This window comes from Capsicum annuum, chromosome 2, assembly GCF_002878395.1.
Source record: "Capsicum annuum cultivar UCD-10X-F1 chromosome 2, UCD10Xv1.1, whole genome shotgun sequence".
NCBI classification, from domain to species: domain Eukaryota; kingdom Viridiplantae; phylum Streptophyta; class Magnoliopsida; order Solanales; family Solanaceae; genus Capsicum; species Capsicum annuum.
Window position 1 is genome coordinate 103,956,152 of NC_061112.1, and position 15,218 is coordinate 103,971,369.

General features: G+C 36.8%; 1 protein-coding gene across 1 annotated transcript; it reads right to left on the reverse strand.

Annotated features, from left to right (window-relative positions):
* Positions 1–563: 563 nt before the first annotated feature.
* Positions 564–14,962, reverse strand: LOC107858866 (membrane-anchored ubiquitin-fold protein 3). The gene is made up of 4 exons (XM_016703667.2): positions 14,760–14,962; positions 14,482–14,676; positions 10,111–10,281; positions 564–929 (listed from the first exon to the last, which is right to left on the reverse strand). The coding sequence occupies exons 2-4, from the start codon at positions 14,609–14,611 to the stop codon at positions 874–876; spliced, it is 357 nt and encodes a 118-aa protein (XP_016559153.1). The 5' UTR covers positions 14,612–14,676; positions 14,760–14,962; the 3' UTR covers positions 564–873.
* Between the last annotated feature and the right edge of the window lie 256 nt (positions 14,963–15,218).

A 15,218-nucleotide genomic window follows, 5' to 3' on the forward strand; every position in this document is an offset into this window, starting at 1 on the left:
TTCCCTAATACACTACCAAATGACCTGTTAGTGCTTCTGCTTTTCTGACACATCTGATGAGAATTCAGTTTGTCTACCATTCCTTAAACAGTATGTACCATTCCCCAAACGGCCCCAAGGATGAGGGGAGGGTCAGCTTTCCCACCTAATAACGACTACTGCTTGTAGCAGCCAGGGGCCAGTGTCCATTTAATTGCGCACGGTTTGCGTTCAATGGGTTAATATTTAATTGTTGCCCTTGAAGTGGGCTGGTAGTTAATTCTTACCCTTAGTCAACTGAACTGATGCCTAGCAGGACACAAGTTCTTTAAAAGTGTGAGGCATAACTTGTGTGATATAACGATGCAAAAATATAAACTTATGCCTCAACAGGGGCAAAAACCAAAGACCAGCACAAAATGGGGACAGAAGTGAAATGACCTGCCAGCTTCTAACAAATTAGAATCAAGCATACTCTTGATTAATGCATCCTCTAAACATCCACACTAGAGTATACTGATCATCACCATCTAAAGTTGAATAATAATGACCCGAAGCAGAATAACAAGATCTCGGTAAAATCCTTCTGAACGCAATCCAGCACGCTTTCTGTATTTTTGTATAAGAAATAATGACCTAAAGCAGAATAACGAGCTTGGTAAAATCATTCTGCATGCAATCCAGCGCGCCCGCTGTATTTTTGTATAAGAAATCTCCAATTACAAAATTTACACCGACCAAATTCATTTAAACAAATAGACGCGCTGTTACATTGAAATGCCGTTCAACGAACAAACAAGTAACAATGAGCTATCATACTGTTTACCCTGAACTTCACAGCAGCAGTTTACACCCAAGAACACCACGGGATTAAAGTTGAATCACTTACAATCTTCACATTATGGCACACGCGCAAATGCTTTTCTTTGGAGCCTCGTCAATCTTCTTTTCTGTCATATAAAGACAAGTTTCAACAGCTAAAAAAAGAAAAACAACACACCCGACTGAAGATACTTGTTTAGGATAGCAAATCAGGCACAGGACTGAACTTGCACAAATATTCAAATAAATAATTTTACAAAAAAAGCACAATTTTTTTTTTTTTGGGGGGTGGGGGTGGGGGTAATTGTATCTTATCCTCGATTCAGCATTAGTGTTCAAGTCGAGATCAGAAGGTATGATTATTTAAGTATATTTAATGAAGCTCACATTTACAAGAGAGATTTTTCCTACATGCTACCACTACAGCATTAGAGTAAAATAGACATCCACCAAACATTAGTGGAGGATTAATGAAATGCAAACTAAAGAGTATTTCCAATTACAAAAATCTCACCGAGATAAGATTAAGTTGAGCACCTTGGATCAAAATCCACTACCACTGTTAGATCTTCATAAAATTCAGTAAACAGGCCAACCACAAACAACCAATAAACTTACCTCTTCGGAGATGAGAAGAATGAGAAAAATAAAGATCTTCAAACACCACAACCCATGTATAAGTGAAGGTCATTTACCTATGTGCTCCATTTGTAGCAGTTAGCTCCAGCATAGTGTGCATTTATGTTGATCCCTTAATACACTTTAAACTTCACTCGTTAATATCCCACTCACCAAGTTAACATTTGAAGCTACCATTGCCCACATGATAATGGTAAATGGTAGTCTGAGACCTAGAAACACTAATTCATCACTCAATTCTACTGCAACTCTCACCAATATCGTCATTCACATCTTTTTGATAAGGAAATAACTTCATTAACATTTGAAGTGGGAGAATGTTCAAGAGTTCTGGATTTGGTGAAAATATGCAAGCATACGTTTCATGACCAAATTAAAATTAGTAGTAACTTCCTTTTTCGTAATTTGGCACTTCAGAACAATCTATGAAAATATTGGCCAGCCACAAATTGCCCAAAACACTTTTGTGGAAAGCACTTTTGATATGTACTTCTCAAAATAAGATGATTTCAACAGCTTGTCCAAACATGCTCAAAGTCTCGTTTACCATTCCATTAATCCCATTTCCCACGTCTAGCACGAATTAGCAGGTAAGAACTGAGTAGAACTCAGGACGCACTACTCCCCACCCCCCACCCCCACCCCACAAAGCAGCCAAATAAATCGAGAGAACCCCCAAAAGAAATTCATCGGACGTTATAAACCAGCCAACCCACAACTTGGAGCAAAAGCAAGAAAAGAATATTCAGAAATTTAGAGAAAGCATTGATATACTAAAACTTGAACAGTTGGTTGTCCCAAACTAGAGTAGTTAACAATGCCAGACATGTTTTACACATTAATAATCATCCTGTCCCATTTCATGTCATGACTAGGCTTAGAATTTAACACATTCATTCAACCTATGTATCTAACAGAAAAAACATCTAAATCGTGTTTCAAAAGTTAATCCCACAATGAAATTGTCTAATGATGGTATTTAAGATAATAAATGAGTCAATAATATATCACCAACATGATAAGTGTAGAATAGTGTGTGTTATTTTTAAAATAAGCATGTCAAATATTATTGTTTATAAAAGTGTGGCCAACATTTAAGAGAGGGTTTTTTGGGGGAGAAAGTGAAGTAATCTTTATAAATGAACTAGCACATAGGATGTGAAGTGATGTACATCTGTACACTGTAATCAAAAGATAGAAAGAATATATCCCATCTAATTCTGAAGGCCTTCCAACATCTGTAGAACTGATTTAGCATCATTAACATGTTCTAGCTTACACCGTGAATAAAACAAAAGTATACAGTTAATTTTATCTTGAAGATCACAAACATTAGCAAGAGTTCCGAAATGAAAACTGCTACATAATTTGGGAGAAGTAGATCTTAAAATCCTAAAACGGTAAGACCTTAACATGTCATGTGGGAATACAATGGGTATGTTGTTGTATTGTCCAAAAGCAACTGATGAGTCACAAGCTTTTATTTTTTTTTTTATAATTGTGGTGTTTCGGCTAGCTTATGCGCACCTCGATTAATTCCACGGGATTCCTGCCACCTCCAATCAGGAACAGATACAAGGTAAATCTGTCCACTAAGGGTAGGACAAAGGAGAAATCATCTAGTGTTTTTGTTTCTACTGTGTGGGGCCTCATGGTTCTCAACCAACTTCATTGACCTCTAGACACCCTTGGATGTGGTGGGTTACAAGCCTTTTTTCAAGATCTAGGTCATTTTTCAACCTTTTTTCAGGATCTACAAATTTTTTATGCTAATAAAATTTTTCAAGAAAATCACTGCCATGAGTTTCTGTAAACTCTTGAAGAAGAGCAAGTATTGAGCTAATTTAATCTGAAAATATTTGGGAAATTCCATCCTTCATTCCCTAGATTTTAAAAAGTTAACAATAACTAAAAAGTTTTTACTCGCCAATCAGCTTTGTCAAGAATAAATCTTAAGTTAGCTCATAAAAGAATTTATGCTTGGCTCAAAACACCTACTATTCCCCTTGCCATTATTACGGATAACACACTACGTGTTTATTAGAAGTCATCGCTTGGTAGCTTAAAGTGATGAAGCATTGTGAATTATAAGGTCACCACTTCATAGTTGAAGGATTAAAGCCATGCACTTTAGACAAGTGTGAATTTCAGTTAATCACATGCAAAGTGATCTCAACGAGAAGCGATTAGCTCCTTAAATCTCAACATTAAGGAGTTGGATTGATATTGACATAATTGAATATTTGATACTTCAATTAGTTGTTTTAAATGTAATTTGATCATTATAGTACTAAATTCATATATATTAGGTATTTTTTAAAATTCCTTAAATTGTGCACTTCATTCCAAAGAAGCATGCCTTTCACTTCTCTCTTTTTTGCTTCAAGACCATAGACCTCGTTTTTTGCACATTTCCCCTTTAGAAACACAGAGTCAAAAGAAATGAGCTTAAACAAAACAAATCATTGACTAAACCCAATAGCAACAAAAACTATAGCCATCTCAATCTATATAAAAACATTTCTAGTCTTGAAGGCTCATGAATATGATACTAATATAGAAGGAACAATTATCCAGACTATTATTACTAAAGCAAGGGATGCTTTCCACGGATGACCTAATCTCTTGAATCTCCCCAATATAGTGTCTAATGTTGTTTTGGACAAGTTTCCGGGATCATATATAGTAGATGAATCCGCTTATTATAATCAATTATTGAATCTCAATTCTAATCATAATATCATTTTTTAAAAATCTTTTCGGGGAATATCAATCCTAATTTTGTAGTTCTAAACACAACATCACAAATTAACTTTCTTGATCATCAGCATAATCATAATATAAATTTCAATCATGGTGTATCTATAAGAGGCAGCATGGTAAATACAAAAGCGACACCCCCCACCCCAATTTCAACTTCAAGTATCGTACTTTTCCTTTCAGTCTTTTTTATTTAAATTGGTAACTTTGTATATTTCTATAGATGATCAAAATCTAAACAGACATAGTTGTACTAACACCGTATTTACAGCTAGACTCTTAAGAAACTGAAGCTATTCTAATCTTCCAAATGAAAAATAGAACATCCAGAATTTCTACAGTTTCGTTTGAGTGAGATTGTCTACACCAAAAACAAAAGAGCAAAATACAATTCATCTTGATCTGCTAGACAGAATTGCTCCTATTTCAGAACACCTGGAATTCCTTCCTTTCCATATTGTCCGCCATATAAAAGCTGGTACCATTCTTCATCTTCCTGTCTCTAGCCTCCTATCCTGTTACTTTTCAATTTGCTAAAGTTCCATAAATCTTCCCGGGCATTATCCAAGTGATACCTTTGAAGGTCAGGAACATCATCCAAATTTGACCTTTCATCTTGCAATGGAGAAAAATGTTTTTACTGCCTCTGTAGTTTCCCCACATAGGCAGCATCTGGGGCAGATAGTAATCCCTTTTTTCATCAAGTTGTCATGAGTAAGAACTGCTTCTCTTGCCAGAAGCCAGACAAAATAAAAAAGCTTATATGGACCTTAGTCTTCCAAATGTGCTTCCAATGCCATTCTTCAATCTGATGATTGGTTTGGTTCATGTATTTATAAGCTACATTCAATTTGTAGGCACCACTAATGTGTACATCCATTCCACCATCATCCGTCAACCCCTTCCTGTAAACCACCAAAAGTTCCCAGCAAATTGTAGGACTCAGCCACCCTACTTTGTTCCCAATAGGCATTCTTCTAAGAGTGATATCCCGACCTTGGTTTGTCCATTATTCTGTCACTTTATTGTGTTGGTGAAGTATTGGGAAATTTCTCATGTAATCTCAGAGTCTAGCCATTTATCCTTCTAGAAAACAGTTTTACTACCATTAGCAACTTTAATGGAGCATTTGTCTTCAGCAATGACCGCAGAGCCCTGATAGGACTCCATAAACTGACCCCATAAGCTGTTGATCTCCTTAGCCATTCACTAGTCCTCTTTCTCATACTTGGCTTTGACAGCCCTTCCTCATAAACTCCGCTCTTCTTGTGTGTAGCTCCAAAGCCATTTTATTTTCTAAGTAGGCCCCCCTTCTTCTTTCTCACTGTTAAGGCTTTCCACTTCACCAGATGAAAGTTTTTATTCTTCTTATTTCCTTGCCACAAAATGAACCTGCTGATGTTGTCTAGTCTTTTGATAACACTTGCTGAGATTGGAAATGTGGTCATCATGTAGGAGGGAAGGACATCTAACAGAGTTGATGAGTATGACTCTTCTACCCAGTGACAAGTACTGGGACTTCCATCTGGATAGTTTCTCCTCACACCTCTCACTGACATGATTCCAGATTTCCTTGAATTTTGACTTAGCCCCTTTAGGCATACCAAGATATACACATGGCAAGGAACCTACTTCTCCCAGTATTGAGGCTAAGAATACCAGATCGTTGACTTCATTAGTTGGATACAATGAGCTCTTCCTCCAAATGATGTGCAGACCAGACACACATTCAAATAGAACCAAAATCACACTTACATACTTCAGTTGATCCACATTTGCACCACAGAAAATCAAAGTGTCATTAGCATACAGTAAGTGTGATCTCCATGCTACTGTTGTCCTTCCCATCCATTTCAAAACCGTTAATCCAGCCAGTGTGCTTTGCAGTTTTCACCATATTTCTTAAACCTTCCATTGCCAAAACGAACAAGAATGGGACAAGGGATCTCTCTGCCTAATGTCTTCGCCTTCTTTGAGCTTTGAAAAAACCAGCAAGAGAGCCATTGACCAAAACTGAAAGGCATACTGTAGAAATGTAATGCCTGATCCATTTGCCTCCAAAGCTCATCCCTCTTCAGAATCACCCTAAGAACCCCAGTTGACATGATCATATGCCTTTTCTATATCAAGCTTGCATAAAATGTCATGTTTGTTCTCTTTGAGTCTTGAATCAACAACTTCATTAACCACTAAGACAACACCCGTTTCGCCTTCCCTTGATAAAAGTCATTTTTTGAGAACCTCCCCTTTCCACACACTACTGTCCGACAATAATAAAATTCCCCTCTTGAACCACTAGCCTCCAGGCATGCATACACCTCACCCATCCACCTCCCTATATTCGATTACCCATCTCCTTTATACCCCACTCCAATTAGGTTTCTAGGAGGCAGATGATATCTGTGTTCCAGTCCATAACCAAACTTTTCACTAATCCTTTTTATCCCTCCCATTTAGACTCCTTACATTCCATGAAACAAGTTTGAAATTCATGAGTCACTTGTTGTCAAACTTCTTCCCCTACTCTGTTACCGCTTTCCTTAAATTTCACGTCAAAAGACACTAGGCTTTTTAGTTCTTGCGCACCTTTGAAACTAGTTTTCTTGAAATCTTGCTCATCTTTCTCGCTTGTCTACTACTGTGTGTTTGTCTCAAGAGCTTCGTGTCCCTGAAAATACAGCCCAATCAATTTGCTCAACTTGATCAAATTGTGATGAACCCAAATAGTTGTATCTATTTCTTTGTCAAAGGTTGTGGTTTGGGGTTGTGTGAAGTGACTGCATCTTCCACTACCCAACTCTCCTCCTCCGGGATTGTATTTAGAATTGCCACGAGAGATTCAACTTCTTCCAACGACACACTGAGCCCTTTTTATTACTATGCACCTCTGCTCCCAAATCTTTGTCTGTGTTTTCCACCATCTCCATTCCAGAATGCTTCTACATATGATAGTGGCTCTGTGATTTTCTGGTGATTTGCATGAATCTCTATCTGTAGAGCAGGGGCAACAAAATCCAGATTGTACAACAGAGTCGTGAGTTATTTCTCCCAATTGACTGCCAACAGATTTTGTGTCCAGACCAATAGGCGATAGCCCACCAGTTTATATCTATGGCCAATTCTTCGTTCATGGTTTTTTCTTTTTAACTTAAACAAATCTGAGCCACCCATGTGCCTCTCACATATGCATTTATTAAAATCTGCTCCCAACTGTTGATGTACCCACATGCCCAAAAGCATGTGTAGGCGTGAAATCAGTTAATACAGTACTAGGTCTCTCAGATACAGATACACAACCTTTGCAGTCTGAAGGTCTCTTCTTCAATCATCTTTTTCCTTCTCGTGATCGCTGGAATCTCACACCAAATCGGTAATTTGAAAATATAACGGTCACTCTCCATCTCCACCTCTCTTGGGACTTGTGCTCCATCTCCCCTCTCTTCAATTCTAGCCCAACGCAGATGTTTTTGAGAGTTGTTTCCTCCTCTGTTTAATCCAACCCCCACACATCTCTCCGATCTGCTTGAAGGTGGTTTGCGACCACAAGTTCAGAGCAGAGCATAAAACGGATCCATATCCAGCTTCTTGCCACCTCTTCCAGCCAACATCCACCATTCTGGAGACAATTTGGATTTATTCCATCTCCAATCACCGTCGATGACACGCTCTGCTTCCTTTCTAGATGGAAGCTCAAGCAGAAACTCGGAGTCATTCATATCGTATACATTGTTTCTGTGAGAAGATCTCCACATACTGCAAACCCATATACATATGTCATTCAGAGTTGGCATTTCTTGGCTTAAGTTCAAAAAATTTCCCCCACATCTGCCAAGCACATCGCCATCCGAAACTATAGAGCTTCCAGACAAGGTGATTCGGCAGTTGGCGATCTGTGGTGAAAAACCTTTTATGGCTTCTGTGGTGTCATTCATATCGTACACATTGTTTCTGCGAGAAGATCTCTACATACTGCAAACCCATATACATATGTCGTTCAGAGTTGGCGTTTCCTGGATTAAGTCCAAAAAAATTCCCCACAATACATCTGCCAAGCACATCGCCATCTGAAACTATAGAGCTTCCAGGGAGGGTGATTCGGCAGTTGGTGATCTGCTGTGTCAAACCTTTTATGGCTTCTGATGGCTTCAGCAAATGAAGCTTTGATATGATGTTGACTAATAACTGCTGCTTTCTCACACCTACCATGATATTGTATTTAAGAGTGCATAAGAATTCAGCAAAGTGATCCTTTGGTTTCTATCTCCTAACTATCATTCACTGCTCCTTTGAAGCTTCAATAAATACTTGGACCAGCCATCTCATAACTTTAAGGCTTAAAGTTACTTTGCTCAGTAAATCCTGCTATGCTCAGTCCATTCAAATCATGTTTCTGACCTATAATTGGACTTAAATTCAACGTGAAAGTAAATCCTTTCTTCCCCATGTAAAATCAGTGGTTCTAAAATCTGAAATCTTGAAAGAAATAAACATGAAAGCTAGCACGTGGTAGCTTGGCCTGAGGACAAAAGAAAGTTTCCGGCTGAGAGATTTCCGGCTGAGAGATTTACCGGAAAAGGGTAACCTGCCCTCCTAAGAAGTAGAAGAGACAAAATTCTAGGGAAATGTGCCTGGGAGCATTTTTTTTGGTCTATTTAAAAAATAATGTTTCTTTTTACATTTTGTTAAGTCTCTAATTCCAACATTCTACTTAGCTTGTTTAAGACCACGGGATTCAAATGGCATTTTGGTACATTTCAAATACTTTTGGTTCAAGACCAGATGATTCAAAAGTTATTTTCTTAACCTCCGTGTATAGTCAAACTTTGATACCAAAGTTGAAACAGCCAGAGTAATTTTTTTATAATCAAGGACAGAGTAATGTTTCTTCGAAAGCAGTCTTTATAAATTAGGTGAAATAAGACTTGATTAAGCATGTTGTTAGTTGAACGCACATATTAATTACAACCGTGTCAAGATAAGTAAACGCAGTTAATATTCAGATGACCTAGTTGCGATAAACTTAAATAGATTTAGTATCTTGCATATGTAGATTATTATGAATCTGTCAAATTTGAAGGCATATAAAACCCCATCCTGTATGACGTAAGCTAAGTTTAGGTTTTCAACTAGATGTTCAGGTCAAGCAACCTGCACTCCTTTTTTATTGTTACAGCTTATGAATATACAGTTGAATTTGTAGTAAACCCATTTGATCTCTTCTAAAATGAAGAAACGTCATGCAAGCTTACACATGAAAGTACAGTAACTGAGTCTCCACCACTTGAGGAGTTAATACTATCTTTTTTTTTTTTTTAATAAAAAAGGGGCTTAAACCCATTTATTAAATCAAAATGAATGTATAGATGTACAAAAGCCAAACCCAAAAAAGGCCTGGCCCAAAACTTGCAAGACACGACATAGAAACTTTTCCAAACAAATTAGGAAAGTTAATCAGCTGAAACATTCAGTGTATCTTATGATGGTTGAAACAAGATTCTAACTTCATATTTTCTGTTCCAAAAGCTAAACTTTTCAGTGTATTATATGAATGACTGCAACTAAGACTATATCTATTTGAAAATGTTTCTCCCGGGGAAGGAGCCATTGCAATCATCTGGAATTTAGGCAAGTACCATAGACATTTCTTTGTAAGGAAAAAATTGTCAAGCACCATAGACATAAATAGCATTACTATGTTAAAAATAAGGTACATACAACTAAGTGACTAACTATATTGCATGACAGCCAAGATATTAAAAAGGAGATGAAGAAGATTATTACCTTTTTTTTCTGAACACAACAATTAGCTAGGTTACATAACAGAATCAACAATATCCTCAAAACACAAATACATTATAGAAAGAGGAAAACCAGAGTATATTGCCCACAAATCAAGTATGAGGAACCCACCTGATTTTGATTTACCAACTGATGGCTGCACAACAGCATGCATGGTAATCACACCATTAGGTAGCTCGCCGAAAGGCGTTTTACATTGACCAACAGTCTTGTTGTTCTCCAAAATTTTTCCACCACTTATCAACTTCACATCATTTGCCGCCTTGGGTGCAATTTTCTTATCTGCCAAGAAAGCACCACAACTAAATCTCAGGAAAACAAAGTCACAGAAAAAAATGATATTTTATACTGTATGCTACCTAGGTCTAGCTTGATAATTGATAGAAAGGAGTATAGTAACATCTAATCATAGTCATTAATGAGTTTTGAATCTTGCCTAATCTTATATGACCAGACAATCAACTTATGAGATTCAACTTGGGAAATGGTTGGCCTCAGATATGATTTTGCTCTTCTTATCAAATCCTGCATACTCGTAACAACAACATACCCATTAAAACCCCACAAGTGAGGTCTGGGGAGGGTAGAGTGTATGCAGACCTCACCACTACCCCACCTTGGGGAGGTAGAGAGGTTGTTTCCAAAAGACACACGGCTCAAGTGTAGCAAATCCATGTACAAAGAAGACGATCACATTGAAGATAATATGCAGAATCTACCATAAAACAATAATCAACCACAAAATAGTGTGATAATCAAAACAATAAACGACAACAAAGGACGAATATCTAGGACTTAACCCTTGCTATCATACTATGACTCATGCGACAACATTCTTACCAGACTAACCTTCTACTCTAGCGTGCGTCCTCCAAATCCCCTATCTAAGTTCATGTCCTCGATAACCTGAGTATGTGCCGCATCATGTCCTGACTAATCACCTCTCCCCAATACTTCTTCGGCCTATCTCCAACCCTTTTCGTACCCACAATATCCAACCTCTCGCACCACCTCACTAGGGCATCTAAACCTCACCTCATCACATGACCAAACTATCTCAATCTCACTTCCCTCATCTTTGTCCACCACAGAGACCACTCCCACCTTATCTAGAATGGCCTCATTCCCGACTCTATCACACCTAGTATGCCCACACATCCATCTCAACATCCTCATTTCAGCGACATGCATCCTTTGAACATGGTAGTTTTTGACTGACCAGCACTCCGCCCCATACAACGATGTCGGTCTAACCACCACTCTATAAAACTTACCTTTAAGTTTCAGCGGTATCTTTTTATCACACAAGACTTCGGAGGCAAGCCTCCACTTCATCCAAGCCGCACCAATACGATGAGTGACATCACAGTCGATGTCCCCGCCACCCTGGATAATAGAACCAAGGTATTTGAAACAGACGCTCTTAGGAAGCACTTGTGTGTCCAGTCGCACTTCCACGCCTACCTCCTATAACCTCACTGAATTTGCACTCCAAATACTCCATTTTGGTCCTGCTCAACTTAAACCCTTTAGCTTCTAGGATTTTTCTCCACACCTCCAACCTATCATTTATCATTCACTCTGCTACGCGCTCATCAATCAGTACTATAATCCTGTATACTTGTACATTCACCTTAATATCAATATTGATGTGCCTGGAGTCTGATGTGATTACTTTAGTCTTATAACATATTTGTATACCAATACCGACACATCCATTTAATATTCCAATTTCTACAAAATTCATCTAGAAGAAACCACAACATTCAATCCTATGTAACTTTACTAGTCTCATAACTGGTCTAGAAGGTATTGTTGAAGTATATTAATTAATTTCCATATTGGTTGAATGGGTATTCAATCTTTGCGTAATGAGCTCAAATATTTGCTCTCTTTATTTTTTCTTTTGATTTTTTTTAAAAAAAAGACGACTTGATTCATGCCACCTGCACATGCTAATATCCTAATTTGACAACTATGAGCCACAAAAAATTGAAACTTAAGTGAATAATTCAATTCAGATATCATGAGTTAGGATAATCTTCTTGTCACATTGAATGCACAAGCAGAATAATTAACTGACTAATCAGGGTCCTCACCTTACATCAAATGTACTCAACCTAAATTCAAGTGAACATGTATTTACCTTTGACATTTTAGCTGAGAAAAGGAAATGAGTTAAGAATTCCTAGTTTCTCCGCAAAATACTAGAAGAAGAAAATTCATATAATGCAATCACTACTATGTTATTCTATACTTTCGAAAAGTAGTCTCTGACGTGGCATGTGTGGCCAGGGATATGACGGATTAAACATTATATAAGACTAAAATATTAAACCTTGACTTACTTAACACATCATGTGTAAAAATATTGAGCTGTAATTTCTAAAATTGCACCAAATTAAACATTTGTTGATCAAATGAAGGATGCAAAATTGTACTAGCAAAATGAGCTATTTATCTTCTAATCATGATCTAAATGCCTCTCTACCTCACCTTTGAGGTAGAGATACGGACTGCATACACTCTTACCCTCCCCAGACCCCACTTTGTGCGCATAAACTGGGTATGTTGTTGTTGTTGTAATCATGATTGATACAAGGTTAATTATTGGTATTCTCAAGAATTATTATTAACATGCAAGTTGCAACTCATTTCCCATGTGGTTTAGCATCTCACATTGATTGACTCAATCCAGTTGGCTTTATAGTACAGTAGCATCTCAACATGGGAACAAACTCCTTAATATGTCTAGTGTCCACATTGGTTAATTCAGATTAATCTGCTGGGAGAAGATTGGAAGATACAAAAGAAAAAGGGATAGGAGAGTCTTTTTCTGTGAAATTCTCATCTTATTTTGAGAAAATTCACAACAATTCTGTGACCGAATAAATACAAAAACTTTCTATTGAGAATTAGGATCCCAAACAAGAGTAGAATATTCTCTTCAACTTTCTTTTACTAAAATGAAGCTACAGTGCTGTTGGGGCATTCTTCATGTTCTCAAACATACTCGAACATACTCGAACTATAGAAAAAGGAAATTAGATGAGTTAAGCATACATCATTATGTGAAACCTAAAAAGAAAAAAACAGGAAAGTGATTCATGAGCAACGGTGGTCGGCAAATGCATACAATTGCCTAAAAGGACTTCCACCTTTCCACGTAAAACTTTTCACTTGAAGCCAAATCTATGTGACGCATCTCTCAAATACAAGCAACCGTTTACACGCACAAAAATCATTTTTTAGAGTTTTTTAAAATTAAATGTTAAATGACATACCTCACATATGCCACAACCATATTTTGGGTGGGGTGGGGGTGGGGTGGGGTGATGACATACACATGCTTTTGAAAACTGGCCAAGCACAAATTTTTGCGTGTGTAAAGGGTTGCTCGTATTCGAGAGGTGTGTCACATAGATTTGGCTTCAATTGAAAAGCTTTACGTCGAAAGGTGAAAGTCCTTTCAGGCAATTGTATACATCTGCCGACCACCGTTTCTCTTTAATATGTTTTCCTTTTTTTTTTTTTTTTACTTTTTGGGTTTCACATAATGATGTATGCTTAAGTCATCTAATTTCCTTTTCCTATAGTTCTAATATGTTTGAGAACATGAAGAATGCCCCAACAGCACTGTAGCTTCATTTTAGAAAAAGAAAAAGAGAGTTAACGAGAATAATATCAACCAAACTCACCAATTACAAGTATATCTGAAGGTCAATTCACAAATATTCAACTTACAAATAGGCATAGAGTCTAAACCAAGTCTACAATTATAAGTAAAACATACCTAAGTTTGTTAGCTAGCCAATCCTATTTAATGCATACTCAATTCAATGTGAATCATCACTATCTAACGATTCTCAATGTCCAACAATGGTAGATTCCTTAACTTTTTTTTCATCCAACCTTCACAAAATCACTGTTAAAGCTTTTAAATCTCACAAAAATAACCAATTCCATAAAACTTGAACAACAAACACTCAATTTTCATATCAGAAATTTAGTATCTCCTACGTGGGAAAGAGGGAGGATGGGGATACCAAATATGACCAAGACGAAAATTTCCCAGGCGCACGGCGCATAACTTTGATGTGACCTTTAGGCCATTTTCATTATAGCCTTATCAATCAAAAACTCAAACAAAAAATTCCCTTACTTAATTGCCTAAAATCACCAAAAACAACAACTAAAACCGCAAAAACTGCAAACAAAAATAGATTCTTTCGAACAGTTATTTGGGTTGTGCGCGGAGAAGGCACCGTATACTGGTTCTTACGATGCTGTGTATCACTAGATATATGGGTATTCTAGCTTTCCTTATTCGACCCTGTTTTCCAGTTTCCAGAAACAACTAATAAACTTATTTGCACACCTCAATTAATATATATATATATATATATATATGTCATGTAACAATTAATAAATTTCTATAAAAAAAAAAAAAACGTCAATTATTCAACAAGTAATAGAACAAACCTTTGGGCCATTCAGCAACAATTCTGTCTTTAAGCATAGCAACGGTGGAAGCCGGAGAAAATCGAAAGGGACCAACATCTGATCCATCGAACAAACGGAACTTAACTTCAATCAAATTTTCCTCCGGCATTTGCAACAATCAATTCAATCGCCCGCCACACCACAACACCCTTTTTCCTCTTCAACTCCAAAAACCTAAAATCACAGAGACACATTCATAAAATTCTGAAAATAAAAAGAGATATGAGAGGTAGAAAATTGAAACAAATAAAGTGTACCTCTGAGTGGTCAAAAGAGCAAAGACTATTTTGTGATTGATTGCATTGAATTTGCAGAGCTAAAATGGGGAACCCTAGACACAACTGAGCTCCACTCTATGACGACGATATATATATATATATAATCTCCTTTTTTTCCTCAATATGTGACAAGTAATGTGTCTGTGACTAATGTATAGTATGTTTTATTTAATACTATATCCCTAAATTTATGAAATGTCTCATTTAGTCATTTAGGCTTCAATTCAACACACCTATTTTTAGTAAAGTGTTTTGATTAGATAATTTTAATTTTAATTTTTAAAAACTAAATTGTGTGTCTTTTAATTTAAATATATTAGTAGGTATTTAAATCAATTATATAAAATATAGTATTAATTATTTTTATGTATTTGTCTTAATAATTTATAAAATTTTAGATTTTTTAAATTTAAAGTCGATGTCTATAATTTAAGAAAA

Bases quoted from the DNA above. Each gene is read 5' to 3' on its own strand.
- LOC107858866 (XM_016703667.2), bottom strand. From the start codon at position 14,611: ATGCCGGAGGAAAATTTGATTGAAGTTAAGTTCCGTTTGTTCGATGGA. The intron at 10,282-14,481 runs GTTTGTTCTATT...CTTTCTTGGCAG, and splicing joins TGTTGCTGAATGGCCCAAAG to ATAAGAAAATTGCACCCAAG. The intron at 930-10,110 runs GTGGGTTCCTCA...TTTATATGACAG, and splicing joins AGTTGGTAAATCAAAATCAG to AAAAGAAGATTGACGAGGCT.